The 17,634-nt window shown below is 42.0% G+C and overlaps 1 protein-coding gene across 9 annotated transcripts in view; it reads right to left on the reverse strand.

Annotated features, from left to right (window-relative positions):
• The window catches only part of TC2N (tandem C2 domains, nuclear), a 29,652-nt gene extending 13,475 nt beyond the window's left edge, over nt 1-16,177 (reverse strand). For 2 of the 9 annotated variants that reach the window (XM_059850168.1, XM_059850177.1), the window contains exons 1-3: nt 16,037-16,177; nt 2,764-2,890; nt 1,868-2,101 (exon numbers count right to left, since the gene is read on the reverse strand). In XM_059850168.1, coding sequence (XP_059706151.1) covers nt 1,868-2,101; nt 2,764-2,830 — 301 coding nt within the window. In that variant the 5' untranslated portion in view covers nt 2,831-2,890; nt 16,037-16,177. The other 7 variants (XM_059850172.1, XM_059850173.1, XM_059850169.1 and 4 more) reach the window with 7 other exon arrangements.
• Between the last annotated feature and the right edge of the window lie 1,457 nt (nt 16,178-17,634).

Consider the following 17,634-nt stretch of genomic DNA (forward strand, 5'->3'; position numbering starts at 1 on the left):
AAGTTGCCTACTTGACATAAGAGTCACTTTTCAAATATTTGTTCAAAAATTTAAAATATTAGCTCAAGACTCAATTATAAAGAGTCAGGTCATCCTGCCAGAAAGATCTAACAGCTTGTAGCCTAAAGGACACTCTGTACAGTTCACTCAGAAATTATCAGGAAGCAGAATTCTCAATATAGACAAGTCAATGACAGTTAAGATTGTGTAAGAACAGCATGAACAAGGAAAACATTGATCTAAAGGCTGTTAGACACATCTTCCTTCTCTCTGGAGAACATACATGCCTCAGAATCCTTGATGACCTTCACTGTACTGTATTTTGAGGATGAGATTAGACTAAGCAAGGCAGAGCCTAAACCTAGACCCAGTAAGAAAGGGGATAATCAGGAGCATGTCCTGCTTTTCCATAGCATATCCAACCACAGACTTACAAGAACTAGCTACTGAAATGGCAGGCAACTGGGGAGATCAGGCTCAGAGACAAGGGGGCCTCACATGTTCTACCTCCAACTCTTCAGCTGCCTGTTAATGGCTGCTGACATGCCAAATGAAGCCCACTAGAAGGTGGGGCACAGAGTGGCCAGTCTGTACTGAACAGCTCTGCTAGGCTGCTTAGCTTGGCTGTGGTGCCAGTGGTACATGCAGCAGTGGGTGGGGAAGAAGTTTGGTAATAGCTCTGCAGGAGCAGGAAAGAAGCAACAGCAGGGACCTAGGGAGAAGAAGAGGGAAGGGTGGGAATAAAACCCCACAAACACAAAATAGTTAGGTAGTACTGCATTAGTTGTTATGCAACATATGATTGCCTTCTTTCAGTTATTAGGATTTTCACCTTCAGAAAGGAAATAAAGTCACATGGGACTAAGAACACACTACCAGCTTATCATGTCCTTGAGGCAAAACAATCCTAGAGAAAACAACTGTTCAGGTATGTCTCTGTGCCAAATTTTCCCTTACCTAATTCTGTGCATCTCCTGGCAGGACTAAAAGCCTAACAGTAGCATATGCTCTGTAACTCACATTAGTGGGACAGAATCCTATTCTTTTTAAATGCCACTGTGTCTAAATTGCATGTACCTCATTTTGGCAGTTTGAGTATGGGAGTAACAGAGGATGAAGTACAAGATTGCTGTGAAGCAGAAAAGAAATATCATCATATGAAACCTCATAACAGGAGATCTGTGCCCCCTGGTCTCCCAAAACCAGCAAAAGGAGCAGGAAATAATAGGGACAAAAAATTCTGCCAGATAATAGCACCTGCCATCTATTGGCAAAATTTGAAAAGGAAGATGTGTTAGTATGTTAAAACATACCAGAATATTAACCATGAAAGCCAGAACACCCTCCTCCTTTTACTTGAGAGATATGGATACTGGGGATATGTTAGGCCTTTCCTTGTCTCCACTAAATTCAATAAATTCTTTCTAAAGACTCCATTTCTTTTAAGCATCTTCCATTACTTTTGAATATGAACACTAATGTGCAATCATCCCATTCAGTTTTATTCATGCAACATCACAGAGATTCGTAGTTGGATGACATACTTCCCAAAACCTCTCTGGGTGTCCAGAGAGAAAAGAAACAAGCTCCCCATTCTCCCCAGGGACGTGGTCACAGCAGCAGCCTGACAGAGCTCAAGTGTTTGGACAATGCTCTCAGGCACCAGGCGTGACTCATGGGGTGTCCTGTGCAGGGCCTGGAGTTGGACTTGATGATCCTTGTGTGACCCTTCCAACTCAGCATAATCTATGATTCTTTGAAACAAGACCAGGTAAAGTTCTGCCAACATGTTTTCAGGAGGAATACTTAACATTCAAGGTGCAGCAGAAGCTAAACAACAATTTCAGCAGTACTGTCTGTATTTTACCTTTAATCCCTCCAGCATGTGAGATACTAGGAAGGTTCTTTGGCTGTACATAAGCCATTCTGAATGGAGGGACCACAAATGGTACCTCGTGACCATCCAGGGGCAGTTTAGAAAGCAAATAATCCTCAGAACAGCCAACTTGACGCTTCACTGACACAGAAGACAATGGAGGCTGCTCTACAATAGTTGGCTTGCTTGCAGCTACTGCTTCAGATTCCTGCACCATGGAAACTGCTAAAAATAAAGAGCAAGACAGACAGTACACATGTGCATTAATTTTTGAACAATACTATGAACAGAGCTCTTTTATTTAATAGTATCTCTGCCTGATACTTTACTTAACAGCTGCGAGTATTCAGTTTTACAGCATTCAGGACTAGCACCAGGAAAAGATATTCATCCTCCTGACACCTGTACTGATCCAAACTCTTTGTTGCCCAAGCTTCTACATTTATAGCTACCTTCTTCTTAAGTGAATTTGCACAAGAGCTACACTTGTATCATAGACGAGTTCTTCAAACAAGTAAGACACCAAACAAAAACCTAACAGAGTTAAAAATACCCAGAGTTAAAAAAATACAAAAGCATTCAAATTGTCAGAGTTTGAAAGATATAAGACCTTAACACAGCCTTGGGTAAAAAAGCTGGATTTTTTGGACAGTATTCTAGACTGCAAAGAGCAGACTTCAGACAACTGTTATTTCTCAGTTCCAATTCATAATACTAACAAGCATAGGTTCAATCTCCAAATACCTCCAAGTGGAGGTATGGAAAGAATTTTGGATGTTGTAAGAGAAATCAAGTTTATCAGGCGTAACACAGTAATTCTATTAATGGGAAGTCTCATCACTAATGCAGCAAAACTTTTAATAAACCCTCCTTAAGCCAGAACTCACGATCATTTTTTTCCTTGTCCACGCAGAAACACAATTTACAGCAGGTTTTTATACATTCTGTGGCCATTGTTTTCAGTGTTATAATTTAGAGGGGACCTCAATCAGCGATCCAGTGCGGGTATCAGACCTGAAAAACACAATAAAACAAACCATAGTAGATGGGAGTAAGGAAAATCAGAATGCAGTATTATCAGCTATTCAATATGCAGCTGCTTTTTGTACACAGTCCCAGGATCAATCAGAAAGTTACTTCAGTCATAAAAGGATCAGAGCCATCAGATTTCTCTCACTGAGAAAAATCACTTTTATATAAAAGCACAAGGAAAGAGGTAGTTTTAACATCCGGCATTCAAATACTTTCAGTGATCCACCCAGACAGGTCCCAGTCTTTTGGGAACACTAAAATTCTCCTCATATTTGTGTGTGCCACTGGGCTTTGGAGTTTATTCAGCTTTACAACTGTTTTGACATAGTATTGTCAAGCCATTTGCAAGATGTGTTTTTAATTCTGTTTCCCTTGTTCATGTTTCTCCTATCCTCTTTCACTCCCCTACTATTTTCACATACATCTATACATGTTTACATTTTTCACTCGACATACTCCATACTTTTAACTTGAAAACAGGCTTCATGATTGATGCCAAAATTGCCTTCTTTGAGAAGCTACTGCTTTCTCATAATTGTATACACATGAAACTGAAGACCTGGTGTATTATATAATTGTTTGCTGCGCACACAGAAATAAAGCACACTGATTTTCAGCAAAATAAGAGGCATGTAATCTACAAAAGAATGAGAACAAGTCTCTAACAGCTGGTTAACATTATAAGAACTTTATGACAATGCTAACTGGCTCCATTTAAATGTCTTTATTCATATCCTTATGTTCTCTTTTCAGAGAGACACAGACAGCTGTGTTGCCTCATGTCCAAAACTTTAGCTGTCTAAGTCTAGTCCTTTTACATCCACCTAAAGTACAAAAGGTTCTTAGGAGAACATACCCAAGACACAATTCTAACTCAATGAAGATTAGAAGACACTAAACAGAACATGAACATAGGTTGAAGGGATGAGGAAGACAACAAGTAAGATAGAGGGGGAAAGCATGGAGAAAATATTCAGTTTTACCAAAAAATGAAAAATGGACATGTTTGCTCAGTTATTTCCATTGCAAGAAATTTCAAAAGCATCTGTGCACCAACACAGAAATCATTCCCACTGCAGCTTGAACAGTGCCATAATATTCTTTGTAATCACACAAAGTCTATGGAAATAACTCTAATATCCCCCAATTTTTTCTTGCATTAAAAGCCCCTCAAATTCTGTAGATGTCAAGTGGACTCAGCAAGCTAAGGACACTTCCTCTAAATCAAAGACCATTACTTTGCACAGAATCCCTCTCTCAGTACTTGCTTTCATCTTAAAATTGCCTGTGAGTGTGAGTACAGCAAGAGATCTCCATCAAAAATCTTCAGAGGCAATGCCACCAGCTCCAGAACCTACTCTGCATCTTTAGAGAAGCATGAGAATTTCTCATTAAATTCTCCATGGTTCAAATGATCAGACTTTCACTGCTGCTCCTCCCTTGGAGTCATACTCATGATAGCCAAGGCCGCTAATTTACTTTGGGTTCCCTTGCAGTGATTTTCCTTCCCAGCTGTTATCAGTGTACAGCTGGAGTTAATATGCTTCACTCTTGTTCACCATGTTTAAACTGGACTGAAACAGCTGCTCTGTTTGCTCTAAGCTTTGCAACAATGGTATCTAAGCCTCAGTGGCAGTTTGCAGAGGCAAAACAGACTTTTATCTCAAAACGTCCAGATAGAATTTATTCGCTACTGCTGGTGAAGAAACCAAAATGTTAGTACTGCCCTACTTTCTAGCTACATAAAGTAGAAAAATTCATTTTTCTGCATCAGAGAAAATTCAGTTCATGGTAGGGGATTGTTTAGCTGGACCAATTAATGTGAGCAAAGAAACAAATGGAAATCATCTGTCACAAGCAGCTGCCTTTCCTTCACAGGGGTGAGTGCCTTACCTAGAAAGAAAGGGCTTCCTATGGGTATTGAGGATTTCACAGTCATAATGCACTTCTACACCTCCTGTTCTTCCATCATTAAAAAAGACCATGTTTTTCACAGTAAGGCCAAGTCAGCTGTGATAGTCTTTAACCATTACATTTTCTCCCCATTTATCAACATACAAATGTTCATACATTTTTCTTCTATCTAAAGACAAATATAAAGCAATTCATTACTGCCTACTGTAAAGAAGAGTTAGGATTACAGATTGCTCTTTAGCAACAGGCAAGGCAATATCAAAAGTGAATGCCAAAGTATATAGACACACATCTTAAAGGTCCATTTCAGTTTTAGCTGAATTATAGGAGTTAGAGAAGAAAGTTCCGTGACTAAGAGACTAGAACACTGTTTACACTTCTTTAAGCTAACAAATGTAATGGTTTCAGTGACAAACCTTGCACTTGGGTCTCTCCACAGCCACATTACAACCAAAAAAAGACTGCATTTGCTAAGGGACATTCCATTTAGACACAGCACTCCCTCATTCTGCATAGAGCACTTTAAGGAATCAATAACATGGATGGTCTCAATTACTTTAAAAAGTTTTAATTCACTTAATTAAACCACCATGATAAAATTGTTGGTTTTTTTTTTTTTTGTCTGAGCAATCCTGGCAGTAAATTAGATGGCTTGGCTCCCACCTAATATATTTTCTTGTATCTGTATTTTCCAAGTTATGCCTACAGTTATTTATACAACTTTCACTGCATGCAAAAGTTTTCTCTTAACCACGTGGGAAAGAAATTTAGCAGGTTCTGTTGTATATTTTATTAACTGAAAATAAACAAAACCACTGAGAAGACTAAGCAAGTATTTAATGATCTTGACAGAAGTTGACATATCTATCAAAGGTTAAACTTATCCCATATGCCAGATCCTTTTGCTGGTGTTTACTACCCAAAAATCCTCAGTATATAATTTAACAGTTGTTAAAAGGTTGTACTTGCACGAATTTATCTGGGAATATATTTATGAAATAAACCAAAACAGTAGAGACATTCATTAGGTGCACCACCAAATCCCAAAGAATTACTGACTTCCCAGCATTTTTACAAGAAGACTGCTTGACTTTCTACTCTACTTTTTGGGGTCAGTTTTTGTTTGGCAATATGCACATAACAAGGACATCCCTAATTTTTGAGATTCTAGACTGACAAAAGGATGGGGGAAAAGAGAATTTGCCCTCATTTCAGACAAATAAACACAGAGAAATCAGTTTGCATAGGAGGGAACTGAACACACATCTTGTCACTCGTGTGTCAAATTTTCTCTTTCTTGGTGTTTTTCACCAAATTCAGTAAGCCATTTTATGTCTCTCTTCTCAGTGTCAAGCCAAAGTCAGATAAGCAAATGAAACTCAGCAAGAGTACTTCCACAGTAAGGCAAAAACAGAGCCAACCTTATTAGAGCATCCTGGAAACAGCAGTTTAAAACCTAACCACACACATACACTGAGCCTAGAGAATTATAATAACTATTATTTTAATGGGTTTAGATGGAAAACATAAATTATCTTAATGATTTCCAGATTCCTCTGATAGAAATTTTGACTGAGCTAAAATCAGATAAACAGAGTATCAAAGACTTTAGTTCCAAATGCCTCCAGAACGATTACAAGACAGAGATGTTTGGAGAAGAAAGTAAATATTTTCAACAACTCATTAAATAAAAAGAACATGATAGAAAACGGATGATAGCAATATTAAATATTAAAAGCTGAAAGCAGTCTGAAAAGAAATGTCAGGTCTTTACTGCCTTATGAGGAAAGGGTGTTTTGCAACAAGACTGCAGGTTGCCAATGAATTTTACTGCATTTAGTCACAGCTCTGCTCCATAGGAGTTGAACAGGTAACACATTTATAACTGCGCAATAGAAACAAAGGTGAAACAGCTGCTCTTGAACGGGGAAAGCTGGCTAAGTCAGTGGTTTCAAACATTTTGAGATTTATTGCCACTCATAAATGTATATAATGCATTCTCAGATCTGCATTTTAGAAACATACCACAGCAAAATTCTAGTAGCAGTAAGTTCTCACACAGCAGGATATGTAAAACAAAATACCCAGAAAAAAGGGATTATCAGCTCTTATAAAGCATTTGGGACAGATCTCTGAATGACAAAATCGTCTACAGCTCCAGGAGCCCCAGAGGAGCCAGGACACTTGGCAACATAGGAGGATCTGCCCTCTGGGGAAAGTGAGCTCAAGCTTGCTAGGTTACACCTCAGCCAAACACCTCGTTTCTGATACCTCTCCTGCCACCTGTTTATGCTGCTCTATGACTTTCTGCCTTTTGGATCCAGAAGATGCAGTCAGTCCCAGTCATATAAATCCTTCAGAGAGCATAACAGCACCAGCTCAGGTCTCCAGATGTTTTACAGAAGCACAGCACAGCAAAAGCTGCTTCTGATGTAGGTCAGATGGATTATCTTTTGATGGTGCAGATGCTGCTCAAGGCTTAACTAGCACAGCCAGCTGTTTTGTGGTTTTGCTTCTGGGGGAGAGCGCCTGGGAGCTGTGCACCCCTCTCAGCACAGCTCTTCAGCTGAGGAGGGGTGGCTGATGGCCACCACGACTCAAAACCAGCCAAGCCTAGTAAAACAGCCTAAATGGTTTTGAGACATTTGCCTCCAGATACTTTGCTACCACAGCAGCAAGGACAGCACATGTACCCACACACACCTACCAAAAATATAGAGCCCACAGTTTAAAAAAAAAAAAAGTAAAAATACTGGGTTTTTTGGGGACTGTAGGCAGGTCTGACTTGTACTGCCCACATAGGAGAGACAGGTACTTCAAATGGGCCTGAGCATGTGAAAAGAGAGGACACAGCTTTCATTCCTATTCATTATAAACTTCAGGAGTAGCAGGATGTCTGCAGGAACTACAAAAAAAGGAAACCAAAAATGTCATGCCAACACACACCTACCAGGTGCATGCTAAGAAGCTCCTTTCTACACCTATTTCTGGAAGAAGCCCACTGCAGTGATATATGCAGTAACCAGTGGGTGGGTGTGTGCATACATACACCCCCTTCTCTGCTTGTAGCCACAGCTCTTGCAAGAGCATGAAAGCTCTGGAAATTTGAATGCAGTGATTATTCCACTTCTTCTGCCTTCCAAGGAAATTAAGATAATGGAAGGCTTTCTTTTTTTTTTGGGGACTGGAAAAAAAGGGATTTCACCCTGAAAGCAGCAGATCACAAAGAAGATGGTGAAATAACACAACAGAAAAAGAGAAGTTATGAGGACACAACCAGAAAGACTTTCTTGTGAGAGACATGTTACAAACAGTTCAACAGAAACATAATGAAGAGATGCAAAACTCTCCCAGTCCAGCAATTGAATAAAACAGTGTAATTGCATATTTAAAACTGAAGAGAAGAACATGCATCATCAAGCTAGTTTAGCTGATGGAGATTTTATGACAGACATAAAAGGCACAGCCTGCCTTGGGCAAAGAGGCTCCCACTGTTTGAGCAGTTATGCATTTGAATCAGGTAACAGAAATAGATGGTAAAGTCACACTCCATGATGCAAACAAACCACCAACTGCCCAGGCTCAGGAAGCATCTTCCCACACTGGTAAATGATGACAAAGCTGCACATCAGGGGAAGTTTTACATGTTCCTCTCACTGATCACAAAAACAGGAAACTGAACAGAACAGATCATGTGTATGAGCTGTCACAGTCCTGTGCTGCAACCTCCTCTCATTCACTTACAGTTTGCTAAAACAGAATTTTGCTTTTGAAGACCAGAAGGCCCATTATAAGCCCATGTCCCACTCCCCTCAGCTTCTGACACCTGTGGATTTCAACAAGTTATGCCTGCACTACACTCAGCAACTTCAGCAGAAAGACATGTTTTTTATTTCAGAAAATATTACAATAATTAATTTCCTTCACAACTAATATTTTAACTATCTCCAGCAGCTATCCACCTCAGCCTCAACAATATCACAAGATAATCTAAGGTGAGAAAATATTTCATTTAATAACGCTTGTAAAGACAAGCCTGCTCTCGCTCTCACAGCACTGTACTGACATTCCAAACCACCAGTCCACTACTGGCTCTGCATCCTTCTGACTGTACTTTGAGCAAGTGAAAAAGATGCGGAAGGTGGGAACCTGCAGACAGCATCTCCACACTCCCTTTGGTGACTGCCATTCAGGTAAGATATTGTTTGCTGGGTTCTCCTACAGGTAACAGTTGCAGGCAACATTTAAATCTCTTGTAATCAGCAGGAGTGCTTAATATGTTACTGCTATCACCCAGGATGTGACAACTGTACAGAAATATTATTTAACTTCAGCAAGCTTCTCTCAAGGGAAAGAAAACCACCTCAGATATCAGTTCTTGGCTTAGGCGTTGTCATAGCAGTGAAAGCAGAGCTCACTGTGAGCCCACGAGCTGCTCTGCATCTTCTCCTGCCAAGGAGGTCTAGCTCTAACTGTGCCAGGGCAGAAACTTCTCTTGGAGCAGCCACATCTTCCCAAATGCACTTTTGAGGGAACATACCATGTCCCATTCCAGCTTTGCCTTCTCTTTCCAGCTTCTCTGCCCAGACAAAGATGATCTAATGTATGTGTCTCTCCATGCAGGCCCTGAGCTGAACCCTAAAGATCACTTGTGCAATCTAGCTGTGGTCTCAATTCAGCTCAGCAGCTGCTTCTTCCCAGGGCTCCAGCCTGGAGGAGGCCAAATGGCTTTCAGCACATCTGCACACACAGCCCAGGCACAGAGCACCAGAGTACATCACAAAGAAGAACTAACTGCTCCTGCCTACTTCCCCTAAGAAAAATAAAGCTGAGCAGGTGTGTGTGCTTGAGCTATTGTGCTACAGGAACAACTGCTTCTGCTTTTCAGGCACCCCTTGGAGAAAGGGAACAAACCCTGGCAGGAGTACAGGATCCAAAGTTGTCCTTCTGACAGGGACCCCAGGGACACCCTGCCTCTGGTTTAGCACTACAGCCTTGCACCTGCAGCCCTCAAATGTAGACTTAATCCAATCCTACCCCAGTATGCAAAACATTAATAATATAATTTACAAGTGCCAAAAGAAAAATTTCCGTAAATCTGAACCAGTTTTTCTTGTGTGAAATTTATATTTGAATTAAGAAGGAAACATTATAAATCTATCCCATGACAAAGCTTAAAACTTCGGATTTTAATATGCTGAATCCCCTCTGCTCTGGGCTGTAAAAATTGATATAATGTTTCTTCCTAATGTTGCATTAGGCAAGCAACCAATTCATCCAATTACTGATCTGACAACACTGTTTCTGTGAACCGAAGATAAATTCACTGACTTGGACAAGAATGTACAATATTGTATGTACTGGGGCAGTAAACAAAAGAATAAATCCATTATGTTGGACTGCAGACCTTTCTGGATTCAGATGGAAAATGGCAAAGCAAGAGTTGAAGTCAGGACACCAGAAAAGAAAGCTGAAGAGACTAAAATATCTATAAAAAAAGAACTTGGCTTTTGATGAGAACATGGAAAGAATTCAACATAAGATAAGTCCTTTGCTCTAAGCAGATTAGGAACAAATCACAACAATCACCAATTGTTACTTTATAATCTAACTTAAAACTTAAGACTTTCTTTATGTATTCTGTGTTAGGTTTTAATCCAATTTTTTCTCTTTCTGCCATTAATGCCAAGAAGCCATGAAAATAGAACTGTCAGCAGTCCTTCTATAGCTCTGATACCAAACAAAACTGGAAACATCTGGATTCATTTTTCAACAAGACAGCCAAGAAGAAGGTATTTTAGGCAAGAGCATCTGCCTGTGGAGTTCCCTAACATGGCTAAATGTGTCTAGTTTTGAAAAGATGGCCCTTGGAAACCAACTCAATGGCATTTGGGATTCCTCAGCTGCTGCCATGACCACAGTGCCATACAGAAAACACATGGATACACATATACCATCCAGACAGCTAATGCAAACAGCTCTTATGTATATTTGGGGGAAAAAAATAAAAGAAAAGAAAGAAGGAAACCCAAGCAGTTTTGCATGGAAAAATAGTTTCATTATCGCTAAAACAAGAACGAAGATGGACAATTTCTTTACATGTACGTGGGCACACACATCTACTGCTTTGCTTTAGGTGGAGCAGTTTTTTAGTAGTTATTTTACACATAATTGTTATCCCGTTTCATGATGAAGACAAAAAATCTGTCAATGATGGAGTTTCCAACAGGTGAGGATTCCCAGTTCAGCACTTCTGTCCCATACTGTCATTGCAGAACCAGTTACACAGGGCTGAGAGGAAGCAAACATGTAGGCTGTAGAGATGAAAGCTGAAAGACTATGTCTGAGATTAAGAAAGGAAAGGTGACTCAAGTACATTTCATATATGAAAACAGGTTAAATGAATGAATCAAGAACAGGAAATGGGAACTGATCTTAAATAATTCAAATCCAAACCAGACTGGGAGTATGGCTCTGCAGGGCATGTGTACTGAGCTCAGGAAGCTGCCTAAACACACACTGAAATAAAAGTCCAGAAGGATACTGTCCTTATAAAGTACAATATTTGTTACTTTTTGCATGAAATCCACCCAGACCAGGAACGCAGAACCACTATAAGAGCCCCAGCAATGCCTCTGAGAGAGCTGTACTGGCTGGAGTTGTTGGCAGCTGCCCAGCCAGATGAGTGGTAACCAGGCATTGTGTAACAGAGGCATTTTTCAAGGACTTTGCACAGACACGGGGAGAAACAGCAGAAATCAAAACTGTCTCAATTTAATGGCAGTATCAAAGATCCCAATCAATATTGGCCAAATGCTGCTACAACTCTGGAACATGGTGATGGGGCTCTGCTCCCCTCTGAGGAGACAGAGGCCTGAGAGCAGAAGTAGGCAGCATGAAGCTGCCATTCCCTGTTTTCCCTTAGGACAGAACTGTTGAACAACAGAGTGAACCACTGCTACCCCATAAATTTTTAAAAAAAAAATCCTACGGGTTTAAAAAAAAAATCCTATTGAGTTTAAATCAACACACTTCCTAAGAGATTTTGGACCCATGATTTCACACCCTGGTCAAACTAGATCTGGAAGAACATATAGCACTGAACAGAATGTAAGCCAGAGTAATTTAGGTAGATGTTCTGTGTTTTATTAAGGTTTCATGGAAGAAATTTTTTTGCAACTCTGGTCACTGCTGAGAAGATGGAGAACCTGAATGGGAAAGTCAGAGAAAGTTCCCAATCTAGAGCCCAACAACTCCCTTTTGCAAAAGTAAATCATGAAGAAAGAAAACACAACAAAACCAACACAGAATTAAAAGTTTTAGGATTTCCCCCTACTGCAAAATTAAACTGGTCTTGAGAATGTTTTGTTGTCACTTAGGAGCACTAAACAACAGAATTTCTCTCAGAAAGAGGATACAACTTGCTTTTGTATCAATTCACCACTGACCACAAAGGCACTGCTCAAGTGACTTTTAAACCTTAGCCTGACCAACCCTCCTCTCTGCACAGCAGGTGCCTTCCTTATTGGAAGATGTACAAACACAGTGGACTGACTGCAGGCCTGACCTTTATAAAGAGAATTCTACCACAGCCTTGCATTTCTCTGCCCTCTCCAGCCCCTGGCAAGTCCTGGGCCATCTCTGCCCCCATGAACCACCTGACCCAGCTTCAACAAGCAGGGTGGGCAAAGCCACCTCCAGCTCCCTCTGCCCAGAGGCATGAGAACTCTGTGGGCTAAATTAGTGGAGTGCCATGGAGGTTTCAAAGTCATTGGGACATGGCCCTTCTAGACTGCTTTTTTCAAAGCCGGTTTAGCTGCCAAAGGAGTATCTCCAGAACTCACTCTTCAGGCCATGGCAGTGACCACAAGGATCCCCCAAACATCAACACCCTTCATTTGGGACCTCATTATCTGTTCTCTTCAGTTTAAGTCTTGCTATTAGATCACTGAAAAACAAAGATTCAAAACAAAATCACCAGGGTACAATTTACAGGAAAGATAAGCACCGGATTGACGACGTAATTTATTTTTGGCACTGAATTAGTGCAAACTTCAGCTGCAGTGACCCACAAAACAAATACTCATACTAAGCTTAAGACAAGTATCCTCACCAATTCTGCAGGGTTTGCTGTATTAAGATCATAAAAAAATATAATGGAACACAAAGAAGCTCAAGCAAACCCAGATTCTGAACCTCTTCCCACATGAGGCTTCTCAGTTTAGATGTGAAGATCCATCCTGGCTGCAAAAGGCCACCAGCCTAACTTCCCTCTGCACAAGCAATCCTCCTGATGGAGCCTGAGCAGCATTACTAACTAGAACAGCAACATGGCTTAACTCAAACACAGACTGTTCTACTTCAACTCAGAGCTTGCTCTGCCCTTCACTTTAAAGAGATGAGATCTCAAGCTCTCTGCTGACAGACATTGGGTGTTGTCCTACTTAGATTAGAGAGAATATTTACCACATTTAAGGTATCAGGGGAGATAGCAATTCAGAGTAAACAAAGCCATTCTTCTATAAAATTAAACAAGAGTCCAAAGAGAGGAGAAATACATCAGGATATGCATCACATAAAATTCACTAAATGAAGTAAATAGCACCTTAATCAAGAAAAAAGTTCAATAAATGTTTCACCAAAGTCAAAGTGTGCTGCTGGTATAAGCCACAGCAGACAGGAGAGACACGAAGACAGGAGGCCTAAGCTAGCCAAAGTCTGGCTCTTAGTTGAGGCTGTCCTGGCATGGCAGGTCCCCTGGCTCTGCCCACCACACATGGGGGCTGCATCTGCCTGTCCCAGACTTGCTGAAAGGGCTGGCTGCTACTGGGGGGCTGTTCAGCTCTGCCTTGCCAGCAGCCACTCCTGCAGGACCCAGTAAACATGCAGCTGCACAGTGAGCTGGCCCAGCTCACTGATTAGATACAAAAGCAAATGACCAAAATAAACAACTTTTTTTTTATTATTCTTTTAAAAAATAAGTAGTTTTTCAACTCTCCCCGTGGATGACTGCACAAGGTGGGGTCAGAATGCAGTGGGGAAAATGGGGGGCCAAAGCAGGACTGCCCATTTCACAGCCAAGCCACAGCCCTGGGAGTGCACTTAGAGTAACTTACAACTGAAACTGAACCACCCACCAGCAGGATGAGTGAAAAGCAAACCAGCAGATACTAAACAAGTGACAGAACAAACAAGGAAAACAACTAAGCCTGAGGTTTAGGACAAAGAAAAAGAGACCAGTGCCTAAACTTTTTTTCCAACATTGTAAATTAATAGCCTGCACACACATGACTGAACAATCCCGCCCACATTCATTCTTTCCACAGCATAAGAAGAAAGAGGAATTAATCACCTGGGGATCCATCATCTAAATTAAATGCAGGGGAGGGCACTGGAATTCATGTGACATCTGTGAAGTCCAACATACCCTCTGGGTGCAACGTTTTTAGTAGGTGTCATTTTTATAAGTATTGGCAAGAATCAAGGGACACTTCAGTAATAAATGTATTCTCTTGAAATTAAGCATTGCTTAACCACATGTCTTCTGAAAAAATATATTTTAATATTTAGCATACAGTTGGAAAAGGATGAAAAATTAAACTTCCCCACGCCTGGATTTATGCCCTAGCCACTGAGTTGTAAGATCACAGCTCACCTAATGAATATTTGTGTACTGAAAGCAAGGTGAAACAGTTTAATAAGTAAGAAGCCAGAGACCACCAGCCCAGAACAGCACAAAGGTTTATGGGTCTAGCACTCTCTTGAGAGATGAAAGATGCAAAATCAGAACTTGATTCTTCACATGTGTCTAACAGCTATAGAAACAACCTAGAAAGAGCAGGAAGGGGGGGAAAAATGCATGGCAATGTATTCCTTTGCGTGGTTTTTAAGTAGTCCTGATTCCCTGATTTGGACTTGGACTCTCCAAGAAGAACTTATCAATGCTTCTGAATGCCTGGACAGCTTGGACACCCAGCTAATCACCACTGTAAAAACTAAAGGCACATAAAGCAGCAAACCTCAATGCATTCAGCAAGTATCACCAAGCCTGCACAGATGAGAGACTGAGGGCTGGGACTGCAAGGGTCCAGCTCCAAGGTATGGGCGCTCACAGGATCTTTTAGATGGGAAGGCACTGGACAGCTGTGGCCCCGTGGACATCCCGAGACCTTGTTATTTTCCTGCACAATTACAGCAGGCTGACTGGAAGTGTGCATTGTAGGAACAGTCACAATACCAACCTTCTCGTTCTTATCTACAGAAATCAAATCCACATCAAAGGAGAGTTACAAGACCAGCTTAATTAATGATGGTATTTATTTCAGATTGCTGTTTAACAACCAGGGTGATCCAAAACACCCAGGAATCCAGCTTCATGATATGGATTCATCAACTGTGAACAGGACAACTTAAAAGAGCTTACAATTATACCTGCTGCTTTAGCAGTGCTCTTGGATACAGCAGGACATAGCATCAGTAAATATGTGTTTTCTGATGCTAACTTCATCCCACGAAGAGGGAACCTGTCTAGCTATATTCACAACTTCCTCTGGAGTTGCGGCTAAACCACATCTCTAATTACTTGAAGCGTAGATGAAGATGATCTAATTAGCTATGATGAAGATGATCTAATTAGCTACTGCTGGCCTGTGACAACACTTAGCTGCTAATTCACACAGAACATTTGAATTTTAGAAGGCCATTTTCATCCAGCAATAGCACGTCGAAACTGCTCTAAGTACAATTGAACCTCGGACCTAATTTGAATGAAGATTCAATTCCCCCGTACTTCAAAATAATTACCACTTTCCTACCTGCCTACATCTCCCAAAGTCGATGGGAATCGCAGACACTTGGCCGCCTCCGCCGGGCAGCTCGGGCTCCCCGCACCTCCGTGCCCTGCCCTGCCGGCGGCCCCCGGACGGGGATCCTGCCCTGGCCCCGCTGCCCGGCCCGGTACCTGCTGCGATGGCGCTGCCGGCCCCTCTGCCCGCCGGAGCTGCCGCACGACGGGGACGGAGCCGAATCCGAATCCGGAGCCGGAGCCGCTCCCCCCGCGCTGGGTCCGCCGCTCCCCGCGCCGCCCGGCCCCCGCCCGCGCCCCTCAGGCGGGCAGTGCCGCCCGGCCGGCCCGGTGCGCTCCCGCAGCGCTTACTCACCGATCGCTATCGCCGAGGGGAGTTTCCCCGGCGCCTCGGGACTCTCCCGCCTCACCTGAGCTACTCGCTGGGGCAAGCTTGCCTCCAAATGGCTGCCAGTGGCGCTTCTTTGGCTCTTGCTGGACCGCGACACCTGCAAAGTCAGTCCAGAGCTGCCCCTCGCTTTGCTAGAAGCACAACCAGGCTTCTGTTTTAGGGACAAAAAGCGATTTTTTCATGTTTTACAATGTTCTTAGAAAACGGCACGTCCAGTCGGAATGTGGATCCGTGTTAGGCTTCACGAAGACACGTGAGAAAGCCCCTGCCACTAGAGTGCACAGTTCGGAGGGTAATTTAGGGATCGCACACAGCTGATTGGTTTAGAATTTTCAGCAGGAAGTTCTGGGTTGGAAATTTCTTTGCAGGAAGAAAAAGTTCTGTAAGTGTCAAGGTGGTTTCTCCTTGATTCTAGTTTTGGTAACTGGAACAATACCCCAAGAGGCAAATATGAGGAAAAGGTGGGGCTGGATTAGTAGGGCAAGGTGTATATTTCCCCAAAGAAATGTTGTTTACACTCTGAGAGCATTTAAATTTCCAGTCATTGAAGTGTTGCACAGTTGTCCTAATAGGTCTTGATTTGCAGTCTTTAGTGGCTTCCCCATTCACCGAGACTGTATTGTTTCTTGTTACAATATTTTTCATTTTAAATTTAATAACACCACAGATCTGCTGCTAACTAAAAATTTCATGCCTGTCATCATGCAGTGTAACACAGCTACTTCAAGCTCCAGAGCCACTGTAAGGGGAGAGAGACCCTCTGCCAAAAGCACAGACTTATAAATTTTGAGCTGACAAAGCATCTCTGTTCATCTCTGCTCAGAGCCAGTTGCAAGCTCTGGTATCACATAGCAGAGAGGCTCTGCCTCCTGCTAATGGAACTCGTGAGGTTATGCATGGTCGCTGTTTTGAAGAAGTACCAGTAACCTGGTATGCTTCCAGAATTATCTGAGTCCCCCTGAGGTGCGCATTAATCACGCATTTTAAGGCATCCCACTGGATTAATTTGCACGACCAAACAGCTTTATTTTCACTGTTCACAGAAGTGTGGTGTTAAACTACTGATAAGGCCCCTGTATGCAGCTTGCTGCTATCAAGTTACCTCAGTATTGTCGTGCTCCAGGGCTTTTTGGGCTCTCAACTACTTCCAGTCCTGCCTGAACGGCTCTCTGGCTGCTGGAGTTGCAGGGCAGCAGCAGCCATCCATTGGGACTGCCGGTTGCCTCTCTAATGAAGGAAAAGACCTTAAAACCAGTATTTTTGACAAGGCAGTTAGAGGAAAAAAAACAGTTTGCAATATGACCCTCCTTCTTCATCCAGGCAAGACTGTGCTCTGTAATTTGAGAGAGCCTATTAACACATCTCTGTGGCTCTTCTGATGGTTTGGGACACCTTTCAGTCTTTTCAGCTGCTTGAAAGTTGGGAAGTTTGTTTCAATAAGCACAAAATTCAGCTGTGCATGGTAAGGGATGTGGACAACCTGATATTGTGTGCATGGGGAGAGCATTCCTGTCCCGTGGTTTTTATAGCTGGGATGGGAGACAAACCTCCCTCCTTCCTTGAAAGGTTTTTGTTGCAAACAAACCTAGTCTGAAGATCAGCAGTGAAACCAATTTA

The sequence above is a fragment of the Haemorhous mexicanus genome, chromosome 6 (assembly GCF_027477595.1).
Source record: "Haemorhous mexicanus isolate bHaeMex1 chromosome 6, bHaeMex1.pri, whole genome shotgun sequence".
In the NCBI taxonomy this organism is placed as follows: domain Eukaryota; kingdom Metazoa; phylum Chordata; class Aves; order Passeriformes; family Fringillidae; genus Haemorhous; species Haemorhous mexicanus.